Here is a 17049-nt window from a genome sequence, read left to right on the forward strand (position 1 = left end):
GCAGCCATTTACCATGTATTGTGTATTTCACAGGGCAGATTTGAGTTAATTGTCAGACTACTTGAGTTCCCCTCCAGCCACAGGTGGCGCTGCGACAAAACTGCCCTTCTCCTCCGAGAGACGAGCCCCTCTTTTCCGCGTGCACTGACAACCCAGTGGGGAGGAACTTTGACCGGCGCTCCTCTGCTAGTTAGCAGCCAGCTAGCCGCCGTTCCTCTGTGTTATTTTCATATTTACATATATTCTGTGTGTCCTTTCACATGCAGCGAGATGTGGTTTATTTATTTACTCAGCTGGCTGTCGCTGGTCATCCAGATATCCTTCGTCACTCTCGCAATAGGTGAGTGCATCCTGAAGTATCCATTCAAGTGCTAGCTTCTATTAGCTTGATAATGCTAACGGAACCTGATTTTATTTCTTATTGAATGATACTTTTTTGAAGTTTTTAGACTGTGTCATTAAGTAAATTAATGCTTTATGGTTGCATCCTCTTAATGCGTCACTAGCGTGTGAGCTAATATTAAGTGGTTATGAATGTTGCTAATCTAATTAACAGTAGCTGAGGGCCATTTCCCTATTGTTTACATTAGATAGTAGAGTTTTGGTTATGTGGCACAGTGGCAGGCAGGCAGAAAGGCTACATAACAAGCCTTTCACTAACAGGACCGACATTATTTAGAGCCTGCTCCTAAACTTTTTAAGGAAACTTAGCTAGGAGATTGTCTGTCTGTTTTGTCCACGTAGACTGTTATTAGTTACCTGGCCACGTTAGCACCTGCTGCAGCTGACAGGTGTGGTCGCTCCCTGTCAAACTCCCGTCATATGTTTTCGGTTAGGTTCAGGGTTCAAAGTTTCATTTTTTGGGGTCTTTTTAGTTGTGTATTTTGAATGTTTTTAACTAAAATAATTACATTCTAAATAATAAAATACATTGTTCAACATTTAGTAGTTAGTAGATATTCTTATTGTTTTACTGTACCAAAGTCATGTTTGGCATCACTTATTTCCAACTTCCCAACCTTATTCTTTATTAATTCAGAGTGTATAATTGGTTTTATTGCAAGGTACAGTCACACATACAAGGAATTTGCTGTATGTGTGAACGTGTCCTAATTAATTATTAAGCTATTCTTCTTCATTTAGAATGAATGGCTTACAAAAGATCTGTAAATAATTATGAATTGTTTTATTAAGCATTACAAAAAAGATAAAGACATAGGTTACAGTCTACCAATCATTGTTATTTTAATTAATAAAGCTATTAGATACATTCTTAAACCCTTTGTAAGTGGTACACACAGTACAGAGATTATTAATAACCAATGACTTCCTTGCTTACTAGCAGCTTTCTTCTGGCTGTTTATCGCCTCATAAGCTGCTTTGTAACATTGCAACAGTGGAACACTGTAATCAGAACTAGGTGAAAGAGCATGTGTGACCCCATGAGCGTCTTCAGCCTTGCCTTACCGAAATCAAAGTAATTGTAGTGTCTCTCTCTCTTACTCACTTACTATACTCCTGAGGAGTACACGCTTCACCAGATTCTTAGTTTGTTTATTATGAGATATTGTGGGCTTTTAGTTATATTTTTGTTGCTGTGATAACATATTTCATTCAGGTAGTGTTATATCATCAGTGTAATTCCAGCAAGCAGCAATGATTTTTTTTAAATGGCCAATTTTCTTCTCCAAATGTTTCTTATTGTGTTGAGCTGTAGAAGCAACAGAGATTACGTCGATTGTCTGTCTGCTGGCAGTTCAAAAGAGCAAGGCTATTTGCCGTCACTATTCTTCTCTTTTCTTATTCCTCTCTTGTAATTTTGACTGCCCTTTGGAAAGTGTAGATTGTGTGTGTGTGTGTGTGTGTGTGTGTTTGTGTGTCTCTCTCTCTCCCTTGAGCCTCTCCTCATCACCCTCTCTCCTTCATTGGCCCTAAAATCAAAATGTTATGATTAGTTTAATCAACTATTTGTCTGTGTTTGTCCTTGAATCATGTTAAGTTACTGTACTGTTATGTTTCTCGCCTGAACTGATAGTAGTTCCAGTATTTGTGGCTTAGCCTCAGCTGTTGTCTGGAGGAACGTATTGAATCGCAATATACCTATTGCAGCCGCATTACCATCAACAATAGAAAACTGTCATGTACTGAACGTTTGCCTTGAATGTCTGGCCATATTATTTAAGAACTACCAATACATTTTCTGAAAAAGCATGTTAGTATTCCTAGTAAGATATTAAACAATCATTTTCTTTGTGTGGTAGTGGTACCAAAACTCTATTGTAACTAAGCTAGTTCAGCTAGCGTTGGAATTGTCCTTGAAATACATATTAAATCCACCGCAAACAATTATTTTTGAAATGTTCAATCTGTAAGTTTTCAAATATTTTTAACCTGTGTTTGTGTTGAAATCCAGATTTCTGTCTGTGTTTCTGTTGTTTATCACCATATCCTTGTCCTCCCCCAGCTGCCGGCCTGTACTACCTAGCAGAACTAATAGAAGAATACACAGTAGCCACCAGTCGAATAATAAAATACATGATACTGGTGAGTGAGTGGATATAACGTAGTGTTTTTTCTTTTAATAATATACTGTGGGGAAATCTTTACTTCTGTATGAAATAGTTGTTGTTTATTTGTGTGTGTGAATCTGTCCAGTTCTCGACAGGTGTGCTGGCGTCTCTCTATCTGTTTGAAGGCTTCCCCATGTTGATGGTGGGAGTCGGCCTCTTCACCAACCTGGTGTACTTTGGCCTCCTGCAGACGTTCCCCTACATCCTGCTCAGCTCCCCAAACTTCATCCTCTCCTGTGGTACATGTTTTAACACACTCTGGCTTTGAAATATTTGCCTATTTTAACGTTATTTCTTAAAACTACTGTCAGTGATACTTAATAAAGAACAGTAACAATAGATTATTTTATTGCATGTGTCAGGTCAATGCACATTATTGTCATGAATATTATTTATATATTTTCCCTGTCCTTTCGCTCTGCAGTGTTGGTGGTAGCGAACCATTATATGGCCTTCCAGTACTTTGCACAAGAGTATTATCCATTCTCGGAGGTAATTTCCATCTCACACTTTGATAAAGGGCTTTGAATGTCCTTGGAGAAATATTCTGCCATTACAATTTCTCCTATACTTAAAATCTTGCATTTGTTCCTGACTGGCTTGAAGGTGTTGGCGTACTTCACCATCTGCCTGTGGATCATCCCCTTCGCTTTCTTTGTGTCGCTGTCAGCGGGAGAAAATGTGCTACCGTCCACCATGCAACAAGGAGGTCAGCATTTTAAATTTTACTCCAATATGTATGTTGTTTTTGATTGGAGGGTTGGTAGCAGTTAAAGGTGGAATCCGCAATCTGCTTGACAAAATCAAGACAGCTTTGCGCCCCTTTTAATTTAATTTTCTCAACAGATTTTCAAATCTCTTATGCTTTTGAAAAAAATAAAAAATAAACTTATTTCATAATTTCAAAATTACTCATAAGTAAAAGTAACACACCTGGTTCAGTCGCGATGTGGGACCAGTAAAGTTTATTTTATCTTTAACACAAATTACATATCTTTTACACATTGGATGTATCGAATGTTTCCTACATTCTGGGTGTCAATGCAAAGACTAAAGCCCCCTGTAAATGTTAAAAGATTATGGATAATGGATGGTAACATGAACAATTTCCTTTTTATTTTTCTATAGATGACGTGGTGTCTAATTACTTCACCAAGGGCAAGAGGGGGAAGCGTTCTGGGATCCTCCTTATTTTCTCGTTCCTGAAGGAGGCAGTGCTGCCCAGCCGACAGAAAATGTACTAAGGGGCTTGGACCCGGGGTGCAGCCTCTGGGGGCCAGCGGGGGTTTGTGAGTGTGTACAGGAGGGGGGGGGGGGAGCAAGCTGGAAGGCAACTGTGGGAATGAGATTTTCTGGATGGGACTTAAACGGCCAAAGTAGAAGAAGAAGAAGAGGAAGGACCAATGAACAGAACAGAGCTTCCTGCTGGACGAGCCCCCCGAGTTTACACAAGCCACGATTGTCTATTTGTCTGTCTGTACTGACTGCCAACAACATCTACTAGACACCTCACCAAGGGGGATCTGGTCGCTAGCAAAATGCTTTCTTATCGTCATGTCGGGACTCAATTTTTTTTTTTTAGCTTTGGTATTAAAATAATGTGTGTGCGGGCATCAGAAATTAACAACCACCTGTATGTTTTCACTTTGGCTAATGATAAATCATTATAGATTTTTTCCTCTTGAGATAACATCTGCTGTCATTTGTGTGTAATAGGGCTCACGCTAAATCTGCTACTATACATGAAGTAGCATTGAAGACAGGTTAGGAGGAGACAAAATGTGACTTGTCAAAACTTTCTTAAGTCGTAAGAAATAACCTTCTGATCTATGGGGACATCTCGTTTCCTTTTTAAAGGGTGCGGCATGGTATAAATACTCTACCCCATCGCACCATAATGATGACACTTGGAAAAAGGATTCATTTTCGTCATTCAAACAGTCTTAAAATCAGAGCTTCAATTGATATTGATATCTCCTTCTCTGGATTCTTTAATTGTGGCAATGAAGACGATGCACTTTTCTTTTTGTACGTTTGTTTTTCTTGTCCACACATTCAGTAATCACCAGCGCTTTTGGACTATTTTTAAGAAATGACAGTAATGACAATTTTTTTTGGTACATTGACAGTTGAGTTGACCTAAAGTCAGAAGACAGATGAAAACCTTTCTGATGATCGAACCTTTGCAATGACTTTTGGAAGTTAACTGGTATCAAGGGACAAAAGTTACTCAAAGTGGTTTGATGAAAGTGCTATTAAAAAGGCCAAAAAATATTTTTACCAATTACTGAGCGCGATTCATTGTAGGCCGGTATGCACACAACTGTGTAATAAAATGAAAAAGATTTTGTTCAAATAACTTGAAGATTAAATGGTTTCTTTTCATCGTTCCGTGTTCAAGGAAATAAAGGCAGAAATAGTTGTACTGAACCTCGTAATTTCCAATTAATTTAAGGTTAATTCTCCCATTCAATGTTACATATTATTCAAATTAAGATGGATTGTCCCTGAACACTGCTCCTTCAAGAATGTGTTTGTGTGTGGCAGACTGTCTAGCAGGTTGGCGTTATGTTATCAAAGTCCCATGTGGTTCGGTCACAGTGGGTGCACCAGGTTGAGGCTGGTGTTCGCGTTGACCCCTGCTGAGGTGTGAAGTGAAGGAAAAAGACAAAACCGTGCCACACACACACACACACCTTGAGCTGACAGAACACAGCTCGCAGTTACACACACACTGTTGACAATCCCTCCTCACCTGGACCCTGAGTTAGTACCCTGGGGGGAGGTGGGGAGGAATCAGTGAAAGTGCAGCGCTGCATCTGTGACAGGTGTGACCCGGTTCACTGAGGTATTCCTCACCTTTCACTCACCCCTCCGTTCAACTCGCTACACCATCTGGAGTGTGAGCTCAGGATTTATTGCTTCTTTTTTTGTTGCCTGTTAATACACTTAAAGGTGCTCCGAGGAACTTTCTTTGTCTTTATTCTTGCACCCCCTTTGGACAAAAGCGGTTGTGTTTTTACGCCAGCTGTTGTTCCTGGGTGAGCATACCCATGACAAAGCCATTAAGAAAAAACTATATCAAAATAGCATTCTTTGCACTGATGGTCCAGTTTACTGTTACATCGTTGTCATTTATGATCTTCAGAGGAAAAATGAGACAGAAATATTTAAAAGTTCCTCGTAGCACCTTTTAATGTGAGATTATGGTATATTTCCATGTGATTTGATATTTATAAAAAAAAATATATAAAGACGTGTTAAATCTAAAAATGTCCTCTTGTTTTTTATATTTCTAGCAAAAAGCTTGAATGTAAAAACATATGATGCTTCAAAACCTGATGAGCTTTAATACTTTTCTTGAGCACTTCTACTAATTTCAGATTATGTGCGTCGATCAGTAGTGACCGGGCTTGAAAACCTCCACCAGGTGCATGGCCACCTCGGTCCAGGGGGACTTGCTCCGCTCCTGGGGAAACGCTAGGCGTTGGACCTCCTCTATGACCCGGGGCTCAAAGGAGCGAGGGGTGGCGATCCTGGAAGGAAAGGCCCGAGGGAACAACACCCTCTCTAAGACGTCTAGAGGCACGTCCGGGGCTTGGCGAAGCGAGCCGTCCCACTTGGTGGCTAACCAATGCGGCCGAGTGCTGATGCCGCCGCGATCCTTCCACACTGTGACACTGCCCTGCAGGTCCGGCTGCATGAGGGCGGGTCTCTCTGGCTGGAGGCCCATGTAGACAGTCCAGGGACTAGGCACTGGGGCTGGAGGAGTCAGTTTAGTGGAGGTGCTCTTGTCCTCCTGAAGGCCTTCTCCTGGTTGGTGCAGCAATGGGAGCTTGGCTTGTTTTGGATGGGATCTTTCCTGATCTGTTGAGAGGCACTGAGTGTGGTATCGGCTCACCAGTGCTTTGGGGGAGAAATCCTTTATGGGGGTAAAACCTTTCTTTTTGGTCCACTCTGCCACCTTCTCATCGATCAGTGGCTGAAAATGGATACAGAAACAGTGTGATTAGTTTGCTTGAAATGTTAGAAATATGGTGGAAATGTTATAAGAGCATGAGAAGAATGAATTGAAATAACTGTTTAATCTTTAACTATTCGAGAAGACATTTGATAGTTAATTAAATCATTAATTAATTTTCAAAACATACAAAACGCACAGTACCTTTTTACTGAGACTGTTCAGTTTAACCACATCCACTAGATCAGTGTATAAAGCTTGAACCAGCTTCCTTTCGTGCATTTCTTTGCTCTTATCTTTCTGCCACATACAGGTCTTCAGATACCTACAAAAATACAAACACAAGAAGCCTGTTTAATCATTTAAAAATGTAAACGGTTTGACCGTGACGGTTTCAATTTAATTTTATGTTTTCACTTACCTTGCTATCTTCCTGTGGCACAAGATGCGGGCCTTATCCAGTGGAGTGTGTCCTGCGTTGTCCAGGGCCAACACGTCCGCTCCGGCTTGCACCAGGGTCAAAGTGCAGTCCAGGAAGCCTTCAGAGGCGGCCAGGTGCAATGGGGTCATCCCTGTGTCTGTGTTACTGGTAATAATAGGAACAAAAAAAGGCTTCAACTTTCACCATCATCTCATTGTAATCCTAATTTAACTTTGCATCTGCAGAATAATTTAAAGGTGCAGTCAGCGATTTTGGAGAACACTTGTTGAAAAGATCAGTTTTTGTCAAAGTCAGTAAATATCTCCAAACTATCTGCTACCTGTCCATACTGTGTGTGCACTGAAAAAAAAATGCAGTGTTAATACACAGCCTGGGCTCTGTAAACGGGCATGTTGCAAGCTACGGTGGCCACCCTTTGTTTACGTCCAAGCAGTGCATTAACACATAAACAGTTTTTTTTCCCCAGCGCACACACAGTACGGACAGGTCATGAGGAGATATTCACTGATTTAGACAAAAAGTGCTTTCGTCAACAAGCCTTCTCCAGAATCGCTGGCACCACCTTTAAGCTTTCTGTTCTAATCTTCTATTACTTTGGTGATAGGAGTTTGAATAAGCAAGCAACAGCTGAGAGAAGTTATTAAATAACCTCTAACCCCCAATAGAAAATAATCCTAAACCAAAACCTGCATTAAACAATTATTCACAAACGGTTTGTTGCCTACACGTTGACGTCGGCCCCGCTCTCCAGGAGGTATTTGAGGCAGGCGAAGGTGTTTGGGTGGCTCCGGGAAGACAGGATCAGGTGGATGGGCCGACGACCCTCTTTATCGCTGGCGTAAATGCACCCGATCCCGGACTCCAACAGCAGCTGAATAGAAGCCAGCTGGCCGTGAAGGCAGGCCATGTCCAGCGCTGTCTGGAGGGTGAAACACACACACACACACACACACACACACAGACAAGCAGACAAGACAAGCTTAAAATGTCCACTCAATGCTGTGTTCTTCAGTGAATCATCATCTGTCCAAGTACCAGTAAAAGCACAGCATTTGGTTACATAAAGTATAACTGGATTCATTAAGGTGTAGGCCTAGGCCTAGATATGCACGATTTCTCACTGGCATGGCTTAAATAGAGTTGAGCCTTCAATAATGTTATTTCCTACACCTTTGTCTTTCCTTTGATGCTGTGTGGAAGTGAAGTAGCAATTTGCTGTTCTAAAGTTATTTTTAAATATAGCCTAAGCTACCGACATTTTTTTTCATAAGTGTGCTTTTTAGTTACATTTATTTTTGATGGAAAGATTGATAGGTCAACCATTTCTTTGAACTTAGCAGTTACTTTAATTTAATAGCTTTTTATTTTTTTACTTCTCCATCCACAGCAGTCAAATTCTAGCCTCTAACTAGCCTACAGGATAACAACACACCAAGGTTCCCTGCTATTCAGCGAGTATTTTTTTCCACTTTATAATCAACTTTAGCCGTTTTTACCTTGCTATTGGTGTAATATTGAAGTGGAGGTAGGCTATTAGTTCTTATCTTGTACTCGTTTTATTACAGGAGTGGACAACCAAACGTACAGTGTATTCTTCTTCACATTGTGTGGACCGGGAGGGCCAACTGTCTGTAGACGGCGACTCTGACGTCCAGGTTCTCTTGACTAACGACATCTTGATCTCTGTGGGTAGGAGCCCTTCGAATAAAACCACACAAAAATGCGGTTAAATACGCCTGGTAGATACTATTACGCACTAGGATGATAACGTTTTACTTGAAATCATTTTTTAATTATTTCAATTTAAGTAATAAAAGGTGATTTTAGACTGTTTTGCCAATTCAGGAAGTTTGATGACGGTGATTTTCGTCGAGTGAATAGCCATAACGTAACGTTCAAAACGCCTCGTAAGACACATTAGAGCGCTGAAAGCAGCTAGTTGGATTATTGCATACACGAAATATTACAAATTAGCTTTAAAATTGTTAACGTTATTTACTTATTTTTACGTCTCCCAGGTCTCCCCTTTCCGGATTTGTTGACAGGTTCCATGGTTGCCTTGGAAACGTGTTAACCAGGCAACAAACCTTGATTTACGGCATGTAAAAGGTAAAGTAGCCTAACAAATTGCAGTAGGCCTATATTTATGATATTATATATAGCCTATATATATATATATATATATATATATATATATATATATATATATATATATATATATATATATATATATATATATATAATGATAAATAATAATAACCAATGTCATAAACATATATAATATTGATATAGTGCAGGCTAATGACATCATAGCCATAGGCCTATTACTAGGCTAAGTAGGCTATGGCATAGCCTATCTATAATGTTACACAATTTGAGGCTCTCCTCTAGACCCCAACACTAGGCCTACTTATATTTTCTGCCTTTAATTTTTTGTTTTGACCATACGTTTGTTGAAAATAACTGAGCAAACATGGAATAGCAGTGAGATGCTAATATCAGAAAAATGTGGAACAGGCACACAGACTGCAGGCAATGCCACTTTAGGCCTATAATAGAATATGAATAATTTAATTTTGGTTTGTTACACTAAGCATGTTTTCATATAGCCTATACAGCCTTCACCAATGTGTTATTACTTGCAGTTCTTCCATCTCTTGAATGCAACTTAAAAAGAAAGCCCCCTTCCTTATACAGAATGTAATCCTATAATAACACGTGTTATGTCTGGCTCAATGTGATCGACGCGGGCAAATGAGTGGCTGCAGGCATGGCAGAAATGGATACTTCCACCCTCCACAGCTCTCTCCTCGTACATGGTGTGTTTGTATTGACGGCATATTAGGATTGGCAGCACATACTTGACCCGGGTAAAGCAGATCAGTCAGAGAGCCCGTTAGTTCCACTGCACCCCTGTTCCTGCTGCCAATACGTGAGGCTGAAATGAATTGGAACAGTTATGTTCTTTATGTATCTGTGGGGTCGATAGGCTCATTGAGCTGGAGGCCTCTTTGATCACTGCTATTGACCGCTTGACCCCTGACTGTTCTCACTGTGGATACATGTGCAGTATACTACAGCTTTAAGCATGAAAATTATGTTGCCCAAATTCATATTCTCTTAACTGACCCCATGTTTGCACTTTCTCTAATACTTTCCACTGAAAAATACCTTTTTGAATGTCAAGAGCGTTACAGTTAACGTCCACTTGGTAGATCTTTCTAAAGATTCGACCACATCTCAAGCTGCTGTCAAAAGCTCAGGGGAAAGGTAGTAAGAGAAAGTTGAGTTAAGATTTTGTCCAAAAGTTTTGAAAGTCAAGAATAAACTCTGGCTCTCAATTTGTTTTTAATCTTGCTTTTTTACAGCTTTATATTATTTTAATTCAGTTCTTTAATATGTGACTTCTGCTTTTATACTCAGTCTCCCAAAGCTGTCAGTGTCCGGTGGAGGGTCAAGGACGGGGCACGGACCCCTGGCTTTCTGCTCCCAGCCCCAACCCCCCGGAGCCCTTCGACTTTAACACAACACAGCCACGCTGCTACTTCTTTGGTGACACATGCATTTGCAAGGGTGAGTTCATGTTTGTGTGTGCGTGTGCTTATGTGCAGGTCAATGTGCACATAGTGTTTGTGTGTGTATAAGTGAGTACATATGGTTTAATAGCAAGGGAAGAGCGCGGCCCCTTTAGAGGCCTCAGCGGCTTCCTTTGACCTCGGCCACATGTCATGGAGGTTGTTCTTTCATTGTAGAGCTCTTTCGTGTTTGACTTTCAGCACTGGTCCCTGGACAGTTACACTCAACATGACCTCTTTTTTTCCTGACAGTTGTGTGTGTACGGTGTGTGTGTGTACGGTGTGTCTTTGTGTGTGTGTATGATTGTCCCTGTACTGTCAAATTCAGTCCGTGTGAGAGTGTACGCCCCTAAGTGCACCAAAACCTTAAAAAACTTTCTGTCATATCAGGTCTATTGCTTCAGTAGCAAGAGATGTAGTTGTTTATATGAGTGTTTTGACTCCTAAGATGCACCTTCTAAAATTCTCTTTACTACCCTTGACATTTTTAGGGCAGTTACAAAAAGTGTGTGTGTGTGTGTGTGTGTGTGTGTGTGTGTGTGTGTGTGTGTGTGTGTGTGTGTGTGTGTGTGTGTGTGTGTGTGTGTGTGTGTGTGTGTGTGTGTGTGTGTGTGTGTGTGTGTGTGTGTGTGTGTGTGTGTGTGTGTGTTTGTGCGCGCGTGCAGCCAGCGTGAGTGCATGCATTTAGCTACTACACAGCCAGCTGGTGCAGAGCGTATTAGCAGCGGTCCGATCAGAGCTGTGTAAACCTGCTTAGGGCGAGGATGAAAACGAGATCATGTCTCGGCTGCCTCGCGGCGGGCTATCCCATTGGCCCTTTTCGCTGTCCAATCACGTCCAGTTTGTTTCTGCTGGTTGCGCAACAGAGGCTTTTAATTGGCTAGTGGCACCTGATCAATTGTGCACATGGGATGAAAATACAGTGCTGTGTGTTTTATTTACCTTTTTTCTAATGTATAAAATCTCTTTCCTCCACTCTTTGGGACTTTTTTCTATTTATTAAGAATAAATAATACAGGCTGAAATCAAGGGAAGATAGTAAGCTGAGTGAGAACTAAGCTAAGGGCATGCCAAACAGATTGTTGGCCAGAATCAAACCAGGGACATTAAGTATTTTTGGACACAGAAAACTGGTGTAGCCTAAAACATGGAAGGAGAAATATTTGAGTGCAAAGGTTATGAGTAAGTGAGAGTTTAAAGAAGAGAAAGAAGTGATGGAGAATAAAGTGAGACTGTGGCAAAGAGCGAAGGAGAAGATGATGAGTAGATAGCAGAGTGAACACACGGCCTTGATACGCATTCATATTTGATGAGCAACCTTACAAGGACCCTGCGCCCCTGGGGCTTCTGAACTTGGCTTGTGTAAGTGCGCTGATGCTCTCACTATCCTCTCTCTCTCTCTCTCTCTCTCCTCTTGCCCTCCTTTCGTTTCTTCCTCTCTCTTCTGCTTCCCCATCTCCTTTTTCCCTCCATTAAAGGTGGAGTCATTGATTTTGGAGAATGCTTGCAGTCAAAATCAATTTTTGTCAAAATCTTTGTATTTCTCCTCACGATCCGCTACCTGTCCGTACTGTGTGCACTCTGAAATCCAGTGTTAATACAAGTTTCTAGCTACGGTGGACCCTATTGTTTACATACCCTTTTTTATACTGAGCCTAGGCTGTGTATTGACACTGGATTTGTTTCCAGTGCATGCACACAGTATGGACGGGTAGTGGATAATAGGGAGATATTCACTGATTTAGAAAAAAAAGTGATTTTTACGGCAAGCGTCCTCCAGAATCGCAGACTCCCCCTTTAACTCCTCCTTCTCTCCTCTCTCTCTCTCCTCCTTCTCCTCTCTCTCTCTCTCTCTCTCTCTCTCTCTCTCTCTCTCTCTCTCTCTCTGTGAGCCCGATGCTCACCCAGGCGGCAGTGCGCTAATGCACCATGGCACATTCTGCAGCTCCGAGTCACAATGCGACCAGGCTTTGCGCAGTGACCGCACGGCGACCTCCCTCAGTATATCGCTGCTGCGCTGCACCAAGGCCTGTTTGTGTTTGGAGGGGAAGATGGAGGCGATGGGTGGAGTGTGGTAGAGCAGAGGACAAGCCTGCGTTCCGCACGCTGACGGGTGTGATCAGATCAAATGACAGTGAGATAAAGGAAAATGCGAGAAAATGAGTTCCACGTCCAAAAAATATTCCTATGTGTGAATTGTCCCGGGTGTACATGCTTACGTGTGCAGTAAGTTGCAGCACCAAATGGAGGGGCACGCAACACGACCAAGGCCCAAATGTGGCTTCCTCTTCTTCTCACACGACAGAGAGGTTTATATCTTTGCACCAGCATCTGAGCCACCGCTGCGTCTAGCTTTATCGCAACAGTTATCGAAGGAGAAAACACATTCAGAGATGAGAGGAAAGCGGTTACTCCAACTGTTTCTGTTAAAGCTGTAGGGGTCTTAAATGTCTTTTCCCCTTATGCCAAGCCACACTCTCTCATCCCCGAGGTCCTGGCAGACATCACACCTTCCCATGATCCCAAGGTTTTTTTTTGCTTTTTTCCACATCCCACGGACACGTTTTTCATTTTTCTCAATCCTCACAGTTGAGCAGAAAACGACCGGAGGGAAAGAGAAAGAGAGAAAATGACAGAGATAGTGAGAAAAGGAGGGAGAGGCCCTTAAAGGTCAATGTTACAATGATAGAGGGAGGAGAGGAAGAGGAGACATTCAGAGCGTGTGGGTATACTTTGCCTCATGCATGGGATGAGATGGTAAAGCTCCTCAAACTAGCTCATGGCAGACCTGTCCACTTTTATTTGTGGCTCGTGATTCCTCTGAAGAAGGCAGCGCCGCGCCACCCTCCATTATACCTGAATGGATTCTGTTCATATGTTGGTTGTCACACCTGCAATAGACTGTATACTGGCATTAGCAAAATTGTTTAAGATTTATAAACCTTTCATTTGAAAGTGGTAGCCTACACAGCAGGTAAAAAAAAAGAGGCAAATCCAGGCTCAGATATTCAAAACGTTGTTGAATTTTTGAAACAGTTTGGAGATGTGATGACAAATATATTTGTAAGATGATAGGGACACTTCCCCAATGTACAACCTTTAATACAATTACATTCAGCTAACAGTTTTCCAGCCATTGAATTTGGTAGACTTTTATTTTATTTTATTATTTAGTTTTTTCTGGGCATTTTTGCCTTTATTTGTCTAGTAGAGAGAAGTAAGAGGAAGAAGGGGAATGATAGGTTACGGGCCAAAATAATAGGGATGTTCCAATCACAGAACATGTCAGAATCAGATTTAAAAGCTTTTTATTATTCCTCTGTCAAAATAAAAGGACTCTGAGTGTATATATTTTCTTCTTTTACCCAACATGAACCGAAGACTTTTCTGTGACCTCAGAGTTGACTGGTTCATCCCCTGTGTGAATTCACACTCTGCTTGTGTGTTAAGCTGCAAAGATCAGCGGCAAACGCCATTAACAAGGTCAAATTTACATGCTTTTCATCACATCTGTTTTCTTTCAGTACTTGCTGCACTATTCACCTGCACATGAACACGAAGCTTTGAGAGACTAGCTGAAACGCAAGCGCCATGACACACGCTATAGCTGCCGTGTAAAAATGTATACAGTGTGTGTGTGTGTGTGTGTGTTTGTGTGTGAGTGAGTGCTTTACGCCTTCACACGCATGCGTGTTGCCTTTGACACCGTGACCCTTTTCTAATATGGCATTTGTTTTCCCTTTATAAATCCAGGTCACAGAGCATAGGCCTGGTCCAGGGTCATCAACAGGGCACGGCATTGTTCTCGTGACACGCATCACGATTATCTTAAAACGTTGGTGTCGGTAGAGGTAACACAAACGTTAAAATGCAAATGCCATCGGGACAGCGATACAACAACAACAGCTCCGGGACTGGCAGCCACTTTATAATGTATACACACAAGCTCTGACTAGGGAAACATGATGCGAAAGGAAGTGAAAGAAACACACAAAGGCAAGGCACACAGTGTAAATGGTATTTTTTGCCTGAGGTTTTTATTTCATTGTATCCATTCAGTTAAAAGGTATTTTGCTCATTTTACGTAGCCCGGGCTTATGAAATGAGGCCAAAAGAAGCTGCGGGGTAGTTGGGTGAGTGGCGGTGGCTAGGCCTTTCGAACAACAGATGTGAATGGACAGCTGATCTGATGATCCTCCTCCCGAAAAAAACGACAAGTGTGCCGACAGTTAGAGTAGTTCTCCCTCCAGAGATTCACAGCAGCCACAATCACCTAATTACCGCCTTAAATAATTCAGCAGCTACAGCTACACGCAGACACATTGAGTTCCATTTGGACCGACAAAGCTAAAAGGACGCAGCCTCATAGCCTGTGTACGACACATAGATCGCTCTATTATTGATGCTGAGTGTTTTATCAAGCTCAACTGAAGCTGAAATAGACCTAAACTTAACCCCGAAGACTTTTAAATTTCTCAATATGCATATAAATGCAAAATGCAAGACATTATTGAAATAATATGGATGATTTATGCATATGAAAAGTGCTTTTAATGAACACATGAAAATCATTGTAATATTCCTTTGTGAATTCCACTTATCTATTCATTATCAATAATCAGTAAGGCACGTGTGTTGGTAAACATGTCCATTTCTTGATTTGTCCATCAGACCTACTGGTGTAAGACTAGTTAGGTAAAGACCATTGAGTCAAAGTTTTGCACATTATCCGTCTGATAATGAAAAGGGTTCAAAAGTTCAAGAGATTGGAGAAGAATTCCCCTCTGAGCAGATGTCAGAAAGCTAATCCCCAGTCTTGGAGTTAAACTGATGTTCAAGTTTCAGGCTGCCAAAGAACAAGGACACAAAGTTCAAATGAAGTTCCCCCATTTGAAAAAGAATACACCACTTAAGTGAAAGAAAATCAAGACATAACATACTTTCTCAGATGGAGCAAGAAGAACCACTCTTATTTGTTATTTCCTTCATTGAGTCGCACATAGTGTGTGTGTGTGTGTGTGTGTGTGTGTGTGTGTGTGTGTGTGTGTGTGTGTGTGTGTGTGTGAGAGAGATCCTCACCTCCCCTGGCAACCCCCACAGTGGCGACACTATGGTCTGCCACCCCTTCTTCTTCCCGGGGGTCGCATTGTCTGATCCCACCTGGCATGTTTGGGCTCTCTCTGCATTTTCAGTCAGTTCCCGCATGCAAACACCTACTGTGCTGCGTGTATAGGTCATGTGTGTGTGTGTGTGTGTGTGTGTGTGTGTGTGTGTGTGTGTGTGTGTGTGTGTGTGTGTGTGTGTGTGTTTATATCTGTTGCAATGCAAGATGTTTTTTTTTAACAAATTCTCAAAGCTTCATGTGTCACCCACGCACTGTATCTACATTGGCATCAGTTGCAAGACTTGGCATTTGGCCATTTGACTCAGATTATCTGTCAGATGTACTGTTGATCACTAGCTGTGTGTGTTTGTGTGTGTGTTTGTGTTTGCGCCCCTTATACGATCTTATTTGATCTAATTTGAAAGTGTGTGGATTGCGATACAAGTTGTGCCTCCATTCGTTCACATCTGTCCGTCTTCATTGTATGTTAGCGTTGGAACTTGTCACCTTCCATGTGCATTATTACTTGGCTGTCCATGCACCCTTTAGGGAAGGATATAAGACCCATAACGCCAGGTTGCAGGCGTCGAGTGAGGTTATCTCTGGATGCTTGACCCCGGGGTCGCCTTCACAATGGTGAGATAGAAGTGTGAAAAGTAGTCCCAGGCATGAGAAAATGGGGGTTAAATCACACCCCGCACCATAGTCTGGCTACTCTGATTCTCAGGTGTCCTTACACCTCGGATAAAGCTAATGTGTGTAGAAGAGAATGGACTTGAAAGGTTTCTGAGAGGCTGGTTTTATATATATAAAGGCAAAGGACAAAGACAGGGTGTTACGGGGGGCGCCATTGTTTTCTTTATTCTCTATGATCTCAAACACTGTTGTTGAGAGTTATTTAAAAGCAGTGGGAAAAAATTCCCCCCTGCAGACACGCAGAAGAAAACACCTACATTGATGCAAATATGAATACGAATTGAGTTTGACATACTGCCCAACAACACGGATGTGGAAGCGAAAACTGTAATGCACGAATACACACACACACACGCACACATCCACGCGCACACACACACACACACGCACACACACACACACACACCTATAAATATATGTTCTGTAGGAGGTCACGGTGTGAGTCATGCTGGCAGACATTTGCTTTAAGGCACGAGAAAGCAAATTCTCCGACTTGTTATAATATGTATATAATCTTTTCCACACATATAGTGGTTGGGGCCTCCCTATGGGGTCGGAAGATCTATTTTAGGGGTCATAAAATGATTTACATGAAAGAAAAGGAGGTAAAAGCACTTATTCCAACAAAAATGTTTTTGCTCTTTCACTTGTGAATGACTTGATACCTCTCAAAATGACTCTAGTTAAAACCAGAGGGAAGA

General features: G+C 41.7%; 2 protein-coding genes across 2 annotated transcripts; one reads left to right on the forward strand and one right to left on the reverse strand.

Moving 5' to 3' along the window:
* Positions 1 to 165: 165 nt before the first annotated feature.
* tex261 (testis expressed 261) lies at positions 166 to 3838 on the forward strand. Its single transcript, XM_080051628.1, has 6 exons — positions 166 to 340; positions 2465 to 2544; positions 2656 to 2809; positions 2995 to 3062; positions 3177 to 3279; positions 3699 to 3838. The coding sequence occupies exons 1-6, from the start codon at positions 271 to 273 to the stop codon at positions 3812 to 3814; spliced, it is 591 nt and encodes a 196-aa protein (XP_079907754.1). The 5' UTR covers positions 166 to 270; the 3' UTR covers positions 3815 to 3838.
* Positions 3839 to 5967: 2129 nt separating this feature from the next.
* On the reverse strand, positions 5968 to 13066 carry ankrd53 (ankyrin repeat domain 53; the record flags this gene model as incomplete). Its single annotated transcript, XM_080052487.1, has 8 exons — positions 5968 to 6552; positions 6736 to 6856; positions 6953 to 7117; positions 7699 to 7892; positions 8587 to 8671; positions 12453 to 12654; positions 12768 to 12900; positions 13025 to 13066. 8 exons carry the CDS (start codon positions 13064 to 13066, stop codon positions 5968 to 5970), a joined length of 1527 nt encoding a protein of 508 aa, XP_079908613.1.
* Between the last annotated feature and the right edge of the window lie 3983 nt (positions 13067 to 17049).

The sequence above is a fragment of the Ammodytes marinus genome (assembly GCF_949987685.1).
Source record: "Ammodytes marinus genome assembly, chromosome: 23".
Classification (NCBI taxonomy): Eukaryota; Metazoa; Chordata; class Actinopteri; order Uranoscopiformes; family Ammodytidae; genus Ammodytes; species Ammodytes marinus.

Coding starts and splice junctions, on each gene's coding strand:
- tex261 (XM_080051628.1), top strand. CDS start 271: ATGTGGTTTATTTATTTACTCAGCTGGCTGTCGCTGGTCATCCAGATA. Junction 341..2,464: donor CTTCGTCACTCTCGCAATAG/GTGAGTGCATCC, acceptor GTCCTCCCCCAG/CTGCCGGCCTGTACTACCTA. Junction 3,063..3,176: donor AGTATTATCCATTCTCGGAG/GTAATTTCCATC, acceptor ACTGGCTTGAAG/GTGTTGGCGTACTTCACCAT.